This window comes from Lontra canadensis, unplaced genomic scaffold (genome assembly GCF_010015895.1).
Source record: "Lontra canadensis isolate GAN:19392208 unplaced genomic scaffold, GSC_riverotter_1.0 scaffold48, whole genome shotgun sequence".
NCBI classification, from domain to species: Eukaryota; Metazoa; Chordata; class Mammalia; order Carnivora; family Mustelidae; genus Lontra; species Lontra canadensis.
Genome location: NW_022631042.1, coordinates 13,980,459 through 13,993,216, shown reverse-complemented (window position 1 = coordinate 13,993,216; position 12,758 = coordinate 13,980,459). Strand labels below are relative to the sequence as shown.

Genomic DNA, 12,758 nt, shown 5'->3' with positions numbered 1-12,758 from the left:
GAATTATTTCCTGGCATATCCCTCACTGGAGTGATTTGGAGAAATACTTCCCAGCAATATGTCTACATTTATTTTGGCTACAACGTTAAGTTTTGCTTGAAAAATAGAGAGACTAGACATTCTTTGAACAGGTATTATGAGCCAGACCTTACTAGTTAACAGAAAAAAGGGTAAAGAGCAAGGGGCCTGTGGTGAAGTTAAGGCTGGAAGGGTGGCGGGGTGGCAGCCAACCATGCCCTACATTTTATTCTGTGGAGATGAAGTGAGAGCAAAGACTTTTTAATCAGGGACAACACAGGATTGGATTTGTACTTTAGAAAGATTACATTGTCAGAACAGAAGAGAATGGCTCTGGCCTGGAGGTCAGTTATAGCCTGGAAAACCAGTCTGGATAAGATTGTGTCTTAAGGATTAAAGCCTAAATTAATGTGATGGAAATGGCAGCGCAGAGCAGTGGGAAGATGAGAGAGATTTGGCAGTAGGAATCATCAGACTTCACGATTGTTAAAGGCATGCGGGAAAACAGGGAGGGAAGGGAAAGGCAAAGAAGGAGAAGGAGGACTTGAGAATTATTTGAAGATTCCTGACACGGGAGGAAAATCTAGATATTTCATGAAGGCTGACTAAGTTAAGGAATAAAGGAAAGCAGGGGAGAATAGATAGCGACAAAGACTTTTCTGTTTGACCAAATTTTAGGCATCTGTGAGTCCTCCTCTCAGGTAGGCTGCCTGCCTGGGCCCTGTCTTTGGCTGGCCAAGTCCAGTTTTAGTAAGAATCCTGCTAGCTCAGTTTGGAGAGACCCTCCCACCCTTTCTATCTGACCACCCTTGATATCTAATCAAATTCCTCATCCCTCTCCTTGGATGTACGACCACACTGGCCTCCTCTGCAAGAATCCTGTGAAATTAGTTTAGCAAGAATCATTCCCACCCTTGATGTCCCCTCTTACTAATTTTCTATCCACTGACCCCTCTCACTCTGCTTTTCAGCTGTACATCTCCAGCTGTCTTTGTTGTATTTGTAGTTGAGCCTAATCTCTCTCTCCTACTGCAGTAGTCTTGACACCTGCAACAATCGCCCTCAATAAGGTCTTCCTTATAGTTTCAACAAGTGTAAGAATAATTTTTTTAACAATGGGGAGAAGCATCACTCCAGAACTAAAGTTACTTCCAAACATCTCTAAAGCTTAATTTGTTGCATACATTTTTTTAACTATCGTATAAATAAATAACATGACTGAACTATGTGCTTCAGGCATTGTGATGTACACAATCCAGCCATCTGTGCCCCAAGAGCCTAGCAAGATAACAAGATGGCTTCCTTGCCATAATTTAAAAATTTATATATACATATATTTACATATACACATATTTACATATATTTACATGTATAAATATGAAATATAAATATGAAATCCTCTCTATAAAAAAGAGAGATAGAGTAAACAGTTTAATACCCACTGTTTGACAGTTCATGCAATTACTTCCTTAAAGATTTTACAATAATCTTACAGGGTGCTAAAGCCTGGTGAGCTTTAAAGGAAAAGAGTCCAAGTCTTGGTAATATTTTGAGGTTGCAGTCTAGCACAGGTTACTTTTGTGTTTCCTAACCTCGATTTAAATGCAAGCTCAGTTCAAGAGAATAAAGGAAGCTGTTTTAACTACTTGCATTCACTGCTGTAGCCTGAAAGTTGCTTGACATATAGAGGAATGGGCATGGCTCTGTTCTAATAAAACTTTATTTTTTTATGGACATCGAAATTTGAATTTCATGTTATTGCACGTGTTCCAAAGAATACTTTATTTTCTTAACCACCGAAAAATGTAAAAGGCATTCTTAGCCCACAGACGTACAGAAACAGCCGACGGGCCATATTTGCCGTAAGGCTGCAGATGGTCATCTGGTATGTACAAAACGTCAGAATTCGAAAAATGTTAAGTGTGAAGTGTGGGACCTTTTGCAGGACATCCGTGGTAATGTTACAGGCCACCTTCCAATACGATGACACAAGTGGCAGCCGCGGTGGCCATGCCCAGAAATTGAGAAAGCAAGAGGGCTGAGCAGAGTGGTACGAGCACCGCCCCACGCCGCTCTCCACCCTCTCGGCCACCGGTAACGCGCGCCCAGCTCCGCGGATTGGACCGCACGCAGACAGGCTCCTCCCAGACGCCGAGGTGGAAGCCCGCAGGCAAACACACAGAAGAAAGCGACCCCTCCAGGCCCCACCCCGCCGCACCTCCCCCGACGCAAACGGCGCTTGCACGCACGCACGTCTCCCGCCCCTCGCTCACTCCGACTCTATTGCGCATGTCTGGGAAAGGGAGCGACTATTGACCGGGAGGCCCTGGCCGGAGCCGGGCGGAGGGCCTCCTCAGGGCGGGGCGGGTAGACACGGCCCGCGCGTGCGTCACTTCCGCTGGGGCGGGACGGAGCTGTGGGGGTGGTGCCTCGACCGCGGCTCTTCTGTTTGTGTTGGTAGCTCAGCTGATGCGGGCAGGCCAGAGTGGACGTCAGTGCGGGCCGGAGGCGCGTCCGCGCTGCCGCCCATGTAGTTGCGGCCTGCATCCCGGTGAGTGGCGGCTGGGGGGACAGAGGCGGGACGATAGGTTAGGGAAGAGGGCAGCCTGGCCTCCCCGGGCACTTGTGTGGCCCTTCTCTTTCCTCGAAGGGCACTTGCAGAGGAAGAGGGCGGGGAGCCTCCGGGCTTCGAAGAGGTCCCGGGACCGAGGTTCCAAGAGGCATCCGGGCACCGGAAGGAGCCGCGGATCTGGGGCTGATTGGTGCGCGGTGTCCGCCCCCGCCGTCCGCCGCCTGGGGTTCTGCTGGCCTGGTCCAGCTCACCTCGTCCCGCCCTGCGCTTTCTGGCCCACCCCCGCAGCTCCCAGCCTGTTGCCCCGATCGTTTTGGCTGCGCCCGGACTGGAGGGTTCTCCCGCAGTTCCCTGGTGACTGTGAGAACGCTTCCCTCTTCTGCACCGTCCTCCACCGTCGGCGCACCGGCGCATTCCGCTGCGTGTTTGAGTGGCCAGCGGTTTCTTTTTGGTTCCCCGCGCGCATCTGACTCCCTCCCTCCCTCCGTTGCTGTTGCTTCGGCAGGTTCAGGTGTGTGCTCTTTCAGAGATGAAGCGGTGTGAATCGTTGTGTAGCCGTGCTCCCCGTCATTGTCATTTCTGTCACCGTGCTGGGGGGAACCTGCTGTCTACGCCTAATACAGTAACTTGAAAGTGCTGACTTCTTGGGGAAACAAAAGTGTCCATAAGGGACTGTCTTCTTTATAATGGGGTTTTATCTCCAGTAACATCTGCATCTGGTTCTTGCATATAGTCCTTGTTGCTGAGATTTCAGCTGACAAAAGTACGCTTCATCGTGTTGAGGGACTGCTGTTAACACAGTGAAATAGTAAGCATTTTAAAATCCGAGAGTTAAAAAAAAAGTGTATTAAACTGTGAGCCGAGAATTGATGCCTCTTATGGAGGCAGTTGTTTCAAGCCCATTGTAGTTAATTTGTTAAATTGCGCCATTTACTTGTACTTTAATTATAAGAACATGTTCTTCATAATTTCTGTTACCAAACTTTTTCTCAATGTTGATCTTACTTTCCTATTTCTGTCTTAGATCTATGTTAAAGTCTAGAGAGAATGTCTTCATAGTGAAGTTGAGGGAGAAGATCAGTTGACTGGTGTATTTATTTGCATCACTTGCTAAGCGGATAAAAGTACAGCTTGTACTGAGTTGTTCTTTTGCTCACTAATGACAAAGGAATTGCGCGAAGGGTACATATTGCCTCACTTGTGGAACGCATCTGTGAAAAGGTCAGAGTTAGAACTCTTAGCCTTGGACACCTTTCTGTCATTTCATGTCTTAGTTATAATCTTTCTCTCCCATGTTATATATCTTAACTTTGTTCTTTATCGAGGTTTTTTTAGAACTTGCTGTTGTATTGGTTTCCATGACCCTGATTTTTTCAGGATATCTTTTCACCTGTGCTTTTTTGTTTCTGGAAAGACTTCTTCCTAACTCTTGATGTCAGTCAAGGCTCTACCCTGTTCTTCTTTCTAAAGAAAACAGAGTTTCAAAATTTCAAATCTAAATACTTTAGTAGGTCCATGACTCTTGAAATGTTATGGAAAATATAGTGTGTGTGTGTGTGTGTGTGTGTGTGTGTGTATGCAAATAATCATTTCTCAAGGAAGAGGATCTGTGATCCCCCAATTCTCAGGAATTATTACTATAAACTTTTTTTTTTTTCCTGGTAAATCCAGTCTTGGGTTTTTAGTTGTCACTGTGCTGGTATCTCCAGACTTAAACCACAGCCTGTGTTCCTATCATACATTTGAATGTCCCATGTTAGCTCACCCAAGAGATTTTTCTTTCATATTAAATTGGTCCCCCCAGTCATCTCGTTTTCGCAAGTGGTATTCTCTATGTATCTCTGAGTAAAAACACTTGAGTTGTTTTGACATCTTCTCCTCACCCCATTCATTCTTGCCTGTTACCAAGTCCTGTGTTTTGCTATTTCCCCACTTTCAAAGTGGGGCTCAAAGTAATCCTTTCTCTAGTACAGTACCAGTGCCTAATTCAAACCCTTGTCACTTTATGCCTGCATTATTGGAATACCTTAGGGAAGTCCTATGTAGATTCATTCTTTTATCCTCAGCTGAGCCTCCAGCTAGCAGTTCCCTTATTTTCCTCCAGTTAAAACACAGTTGTATTCCCTAGAGGTTGGTCTATACCTCCCTATTCTATTTATTTCTCCAGTGTACTTATACTACCCTAATAGTTGGTACCCTAGTCTTCCCTGCTCTTTCCTCAGTAGGTGATGGCACCTGCCACTTGACATACTTCTGTTTATCTTTTTGTAGTCTCCAGCAGAATTTACTCTCAAAATTTTTATCTGCATTTACCAGTGTTGTGATTTGGAAATAGCAAAACTAAGCTTGTTGATTTTGTTGATAGTTCTGTGTTTATTGATTTTTGCTTGGTAATTGTAGTTTGTAAGAGGTGTATTAAAATATTGTCATGAAATTGTCTAGTCTTTCCATAATTCCTCTTTTTTTTTTTTTGCTTTATATACTGTATCTCAGTGTCTTGTTAGGTGTATTCATAATTGGTTATGAGAGTTATGTCATTGGAAAGAAACAATAGAGACCCATTACTTTTATAGCTCTGTCTTCTGCTTGACTATTGGGCCCATTTTTCCAGCATTTTCCGTGTTTACTTACTTTCAGCCACCTGGTGGTTCTTTTAGTCTTGAGTAGACAGAGCTCATTACTGTCTCCAACACTTTCATTGCTTTTTCCTTTGCCTTGAATGCTTTTTTCCCAGATTTTAATAATTTGCTTTGTTACTTATTTGAGGTCTCCAGTAAAATGTCAACTCCGTTCTCTTGATCATGTCAAGTAAAATAGCCCGTTTGCCCTGAGTTTTGGAAATATCCTTTCATGGTAGTTTGTTGTTGTTTAAAGACTTACTTATTTGTGAGAGAGAGAGCACAAGCTTGAGCACACATGCGTGAGAACGAGGGAGGATCAGAGAGAGGGGGAGAGAGAATCTCAAGTAGACTCCCAGCTCACTGTGCGGCCAGAGATGGGACTCTGTCTCACATCCTGACATCAAGACTTGAGCTGAAACCAACAGTCAGAAGCTTGATGGACTGAGCCACCCAAGTGCCCCCTTTAATGGTACTTTTAGTTGATTCTACTGAAACTCCTTGGGGTTCACCACCTCTGACTGGTTTTCATTTGCTTGGGGTCTGTGCACCATTCAAGCAATGTGACTGAAAAAGATCTCGGGCTTGTGATTTCTCAACTATGGATTTACCACTATTGGGTTTTTTTTAACTGTAATAAAAACCAAGTATTATAACATTTATCATCTTTACCATGTTTAAGTATGTGGTTCAGTGGCATTAAGTACATTCACATTGTTCTAAAACATCTCCAGTACTTTTTCATCTTAGGGAACTAAAACTGTGCCCATTAAACACTCCTTTTGCCCCATTCTCCAGTTTCTAGAAATCATCATTCTGCTTTCTATAGCAGTGACTTTGAATACTCTAGATACTTTGTGTAAGTGGAATCACACAGTATTTGTCCTTTTGTGACTGGCTTATTTTACTTAAAATAATATCCTCAAGAGTTCATCCCTGTTGTAACATGTGACAGGTTTTCCATCCTTTTAAAGGCTGAATAATATTCCATTGTAGGTAAATACATTTTGTTTATCTGTCCACGGACATTTGAGTTGTTTCCACCGCTGGTATTGTGTACTGCTATGAACACAAGTGTGCAGATGCTTCTTTGAGACCCTGCTTTCAATTCCTTTGGATATATACCCAGAAGTAGGGTTGCTAGATCCTATGGTATTTCTATTTTTAATATTTTTGAGGAACCACAATACTATTTTCTGCAGCAGCTGCTCCATTTTACAGTCCCAGCAACGGTGCACAAGGGTTCTAACTTCTCCATATCTCTGTCAACACTTGTTATTTTCTGTTTGTTTTTTGTTTTTTGTTTTAAAGATTTTATTTATTTCTCAGAGAGAAAGAGCACAAGCAGACAGAGTGGCAGGCAGAGGCAGAGAGAGAAACAGGCTCCCTGTGAGCAAGGAGCCCGATGCAGGACTTGAACCCAGGGCCCTGGGATCATGACCTGAGCCGAAGGCAGCTGCTTAACCAACTGAGCCACCCAGGTGTCCCTTTCTGTTTGTTTTTAATCACAGCCTTCCTAATGAGTCTGGAATGATATCTCATTTGGTTTTGATTCTCATTTTTCTGATGATTCAGTGATGTTGAGCATCTTTTCATATGCTTGTTGGCCATTTGTATATCCTCTCTGGAGAAATTTCTACTCAAGTTCTTTGCCAGTTTTTTTAATTGGGTTATTTGATTTTTTTTTGGTTGACTTGTAGGAGTCCATTACTAGTTTTGAGCATGGCTTTTTATTCACAGGTACTTTAATTGTATTTTATCAAGTATTTCTGGTTTGGGGATTGTGGGGCTTTTATGTTAATTCAACTTATTCATTGGCCATAAATCCTGGATATCAAAAAAGCCGGGAAGGTAGATGTGTTGGTTTCTTTTCTCTCTGTCTCTCTGTAAAATTGGAATTTTGAAATCATATATATACATGCGATTTACAAAGCTTTTAGTTCAGACTGTAATCTGAACATTTACAGTGGGTTCTGGGTTTCTATCTTTCTCAGTCTTGTCTGTTCCATTCTGTCAGAGGTCTGCTGAATCCTCTTTCTAGTGTCACTCCTTTACTTAAAATACTTCATTGACAGTCTGATCTTTATTTTCTTTGGCGAGATTTGTAAGAGCCTTCATAATCTGACCCCAAAACCATCTTTGCAGTATCATCTACTTGTCCCTCATTATTCTCATTACTCTTTCTAGGTCCTGGAGCGAAACTAGACTGCTTGCATTTTTTGTTCATATTGTTTATGCTTTCTTAAATGCTTTTTTTGTCTTTGTATTTTTTCCTATTATATAAAATTCTCTCCTGTTCTCAGCTTTCTACTTAATGAGTTCCTTTTTAACTTTGTCCAGTTTTTAGTGTCTTTTTATTATCTTTTGAACTTACTTGGATATCTGCTCTGACCATTCTCATGGCACTGTTAAAGTGTTCTAAAACCATTTGCTTTTTTTCTTTTTTCTGTTTGCTTTTAATTACAAAGGTACTATTTGCTCATTGTAGAAAATACAGATAATACAAAAGGAAAAAGAAAAAGTCCCTCTCCTTGTTCTCTTTTGATCCCACTCCTTGGTTCACAAGAATAAACAAACTAGTGCTTACCCTTTCGGAATCTGCGTGTGTGTGTGTGTGTGTGTGTGTGCGTGCACGCATGCATGTGCCACATGTGGACAGCCTCACATTTAAACTGCACATATAGGTTTTTCTCTTTCATTACCTAACGTTTTTGTATCTCCACATGTGTATAGTGTATGTATTATAGCCGCTGGCCTTTTTTACTGTAGTGTATATGAAGGATGGGCAGATCATCTAGTTTCTTTAACTGCTGCAGAATACTATATGGTAACCCATTCTGCAGTTTATATATGCCATAGTTTATTGAGCCATTCCTTTCTAGAAGACCTTTAGAGTTGTTTTTCATTGTTTCATTATTTCAGTCAATGCATTAGGGAATGGGTATATATACTTCTGCAGTCTTATACAAGTATTTCTGTAGGATTCTTAATAGAGTTTTAATAGTGAAATTGCTGATCAAAAAATATGCCTTTAAGATTGTGATAGATAGTATTTAAGGTATTTAAGATTTCATTGGATATTGTCAGATAACCCTATGTGTCCCATTTCTCCAGCCTATTATTAATACTGAATATTATCAACCATTTACATTATCACCTATTGTAAAAACAAAACATGTTTTAATTAGTATTTTTCTTTGATGTGGTGAAGGGTATTTTCATAATTTTACTGTTTGTATTTCTTCTTATTCTACATTAACTGGCCTGCTAATGTCCTTTGTCTATTTTTCTGTCAGCTGAATCTTTCTTTTTTTAATTGCATTCATCTTACATTGTGGTTATGATCCCCTTGTCTGTTAGATGTGGCACATAGCTTCTTGTAGTCGGACCTTTAATTTAATAAACACAACTAGCTAGTGAAATGTTTTTTTGCATGGCTTTCTGTAGCCTTAGACTGAAAGTTCCTTCATATTGTGTTTGTCTTTGTGGTTTCAGCATCTAGTACCATGTCCATGTAGGTTAAATATTCTATAAATGGTTTGCAATGAACAAGGTGGTGTAAGACTTGACTCTACAAAGACTTCAAAGTCTGGTGTCACATAAACTAGTCCAGACTTTGACAGAGAAGAAGAACAGCATAGTATCTAAATTGCATATTCAGTTATGTGTTGTAGGAAAACTTATGTATTTGGTAGCTTTCTTAAATTAGTTCTTATGAAACATCCTATAACTTTTTTTTTTTTTTCACTAAATTCTGTACTGAAAAATGAATTTTCTTCTGTGAGCTTAAAAGGGAGATCTGCAGTATCTCTAATGGAAATACATTATTCTATCTTCTTTGGAGACAAGCTGCTGAGTTTAGTTCAAGTAGAGAAGTATTTTATCTTAAACCCAGTTTCAATTTTACCTTGTATCCTAATTTTTTTTTCTTGCTATTTCAGGTAAGACCATGAATTATGGCATTTCTTAAATGAAGCATTCAGGAATGAAGTGAAAATCCTAACATATAGAAAATAAATGATTTTTAAGTTATGTCTATTAATTTGACTATAGATATATATTATATTTACCTCCTTAGTAATGCAAGAAGTCTTTGTGGGAAGCAGAGAAGCAAGCAGCTGCATTTCTTATACTCACCTAAACATTACTGGAGGGTAAGCCACGCCAGTCTACAAAGAGGTTTTCATACAAGCAAAATAAGATGTAAATTGACCAAAAGTGATGCCCATTCTTGGAGCAAGCACTGTTACTCTCCAAGCAACCATGGTTTACAGATTGGAATTTTGAAACTTAGCACTTCTACTCCCAAGGGACTTACAAAAGTGAGCATTCGTATGTCCCGTATTAAAAGTACTTTGAACTCTGTTTCAAAGGCTGTTTTTGGCACTCAGAATGAAATGATCTCACGTTTAGCTCAATTTAAGCCAAGTTCTCGCATATTAAGAAAAGTATCAGATAGTGGTTGGTTAAAACAGACAGGCATTAAACAAGCCATCAAATCTCTGAAAAAATACAGTGACAAATCAGTAGAGAAGAGTTCTTTTTCAGAAAGTCATAGTCTAGGTAAAGATGAAGATATAGGTAAACAAAGTCTTTTTCGTCACACAAGTAGTTTAACCACAAGATTTGGAGAGTCATTCTACTTTTTATCAAATCATATTAATTCATACTTCAGACGTGAGGAAAGAATGTCTCAAAGAAAGGAAAATAAACATTTCCAGGACAAACTTGAAGATAAAAAGGTCGAAGAAGAGAAATCGAGCTCTCCAGACCCTGGCATCCTGACTGATAAGCGAGATTCAGAATCTTCTTTATATTCTGTGGACAAGTCTGCAAGTGCCAGCGGGACTCCTGAGGCTCTTCCAGTTTCTACTAAACAGAGTATTGCTAACTTTCTTTCTCGTCCCACCGAAGGTGTCCAAGCTTTAGTAGGTGGTTATATTGGTGGACTTGTCCCTAAATTAAAGTATGATTCAAAGAGTCAGCCAGAAGATCAGGAAGAGGCTGTTAAAGCTGAGCAGCCTGTCAGCAAAGACAAAAATGGAGAGGAGAAAAAGCGGTTATCTCTTCAGCGAGAAAAGGCAAGTCGTTATCAGTGTTGCTTGACCTTTTAACTTTTGTCAAATGTGTAAATTCCATTTCCCTATGGGACCTAAGAAACCTTAATCACGTGTTGGTATTACTAGAGAAGTTTCACATTCTAATCATATATATTTTAATATGTCTTTGTAGATTATTGCAAGAGTGAGTATTGATAACAGAACCCGGGCATTAGTACAGGCGTTGAGAAGAACAACTGACCCAAAGCTCTGCATTAACAGGGTTGAAGAACTGACTTTTCATCTTCTAGAATTTCCTGAAGGAAAAGGAGTGGCTGTCAAGGTAATTCTAATTTATTTATTTGGTTTTGTCTTGGAATAAAAATACTAACACACTTTCTGAAATGGAGAAGGCAGTACCTTTCATTTTTTAAATTTAACTATTTTTAGGTTTTTATTATATACATGATGTGTCATAGAGTCAGTAATTGGCCCACTTATTCTATTATATATATTATGCTTAAATATTCTCTTATTCTGTGATGATAAATTATGCTGTTGGTACTACTATCTATACTTTGAGATTAAATGTTTAAAATAGAAAATAAGTCTCAGTGTGTTCACTGAATTACAAAATAGTTGCCAAATTTTTCTTAAATGTGTTGATACTATATAGCTACTCTTTTAAGATGGGAGATGTAATTCATAAGTAAAACCATAGGTAATTTTTACTTCTTGATCTTTTTGTATTTGCAAGTCTTCATTTTAATTATCTTAATGATAATTGGATTAATAATTATATTAATAAAATGATTAGCTTTTCTTCACCTCAATTTTTTCACATATAAAATAGTGAAGGTAATTTAGACCCATTTAAACAGACTATTTTCGGAGAAATACTATAAAATATGAATGATGTGCTTGAGTCTCTTTCCATTGCACTACTAATTATTTGTAATATTTAATCACCTGTTTACAAATATATAATGAACGGATATTGTTAACATTTGTTTAGAGATCTGTTAATGCTTGTTTTTAACTCGCCATTCAGAAAAGTCTAAGTTAACTTAGTTCATATTCCAATTTTTGACAACCATTTTGCTGAAGAGTTACCTCAGTCCTTATATAAGGTAGCCTCCTATAGTTTCATATTGTATAATTCATACATTATAAAGCTAAACTTCAGAATTTCATGTTCATAGAACTGGGGATTATCTTTCATGGCTATTTAATCTCTTATCTAAAAGACAGATTTTTCCAAAGGTAGATAGCTTTTAAGTCCATTTACTATTTCAGGGATATACTGAAGCAAAGATTTAAAATAGACTTGCATACTTTAAAGAACTTTAAAAAAATGTTTTATTGCAGTACAGTACAACCTGCAGTTATTGGAATCAAGTTCAGTGAATTTTTCACAAACTAAAGGCATCCATGTAACTGGCACTCAGATGAAGAACAGAATTTACCAGGACTTCACAAGCCTCCTTTATGCCCCCTTCAATCACAGTTTCCCCAAAGTAGTTTAGATTAGTTTAGGGGTTTTTTTATACCTTATATAAACTATTGTGATTGGGTTTTTTCATTCATCATGTTGGTAGTAATCGTTCTCATTGTTGTAGAACATTCATTCTTGTTGCTTTCATATTCCATGGTGTGAATGTATCACAACTTATTTATTGTACTACTGATGAATTGTTGGGTACTTTTCAGTTTTAGTCTATTATGAATAGTCATGCTATTAGAAACTTTGAGGGCGCTTTTATTTTGCATTACTGATCTCACATCTAAGGACCCTTCAATACCAAGGAGTAGTGTGTTGTAGGAATGTCTATTCCAATCAAGTATGATTGAAAATCTGGATAGTCTGTAAAAAGTTCTTAACCACGTCCCTAAATAAGAAGCATCTCAAAAAGAATGAACTGGATAAATTAAGACATGTTCACATGCACAGTCTCATGTGAACTTTCCAATGAAGTTTTAATTATTCAAAAGAACTGAGCTTTTGAAAAATGCTAGAATTGTTTGTTCTAAAACATTTATATGAATTTTACTTTTTTGTATATCATATTTATGGTGGCCAAATGAGAGTGAATTATTTTTGGTAGATTAGTTACCGTGTGTGTGTGTGTGTGTGTTTGTGATGTTCTGCATTCATGGCAGCCACATCTAGGAAATTGCCCTTTTTGGTTTCTTCATTGTTGGTGAAAGCATTCTCCTTTCATTATTTTTTTAATAAAAAAGTAACTTTTTATTATTTAAAAAAGGGGCAGCATAAACTTTGTAAAAATTTTTTAAAAATAAAAACAAAAATAAGAAAATAAGAATAACATATTTATTTCTACTACCCAGAGATTATCACTGTAAATGTATTAGTGTCTGTATCAGATTAAGCCAAGTTAAACTCTAATAAATAGTATCAAAACCTCAGTGACTTAACGCAACAGAGGCTTATTTGTCCCTTGTGCAGTCACCTGGGCATTGGGTGACTCTCCAGGACAGCGACCCTCTGTG

General features: G+C 38.8%; 1 protein-coding gene across 1 annotated transcript in view; it reads left to right on the top strand.

The window, feature by feature from the left end:
* Nucleotides 1-2,404: 2,404 nt before the first annotated feature.
* Nucleotides 2,405-12,758, top strand: part of PNPLA8 (patatin like phospholipase domain containing 8) — a 46,816-nt gene continuing 36,462 nt past the window's right edge. Inside the window, exons 1-3 of the mRNA XM_032873414.1 lie at nucleotides 2,405-2,569; nucleotides 9,150-10,289; nucleotides 10,441-10,590. Of these exons, the coding sequence (XP_032729305.1) occupies nucleotides 9,240-10,289; nucleotides 10,441-10,590 (1,200 nt within the window). The 5' untranslated portion in view covers nucleotides 2,405-2,569; nucleotides 9,150-9,239. The remainder of the gene's footprint in view (nucleotides 2,570-9,149; nucleotides 10,290-10,440; nucleotides 10,591-12,758) is intronic.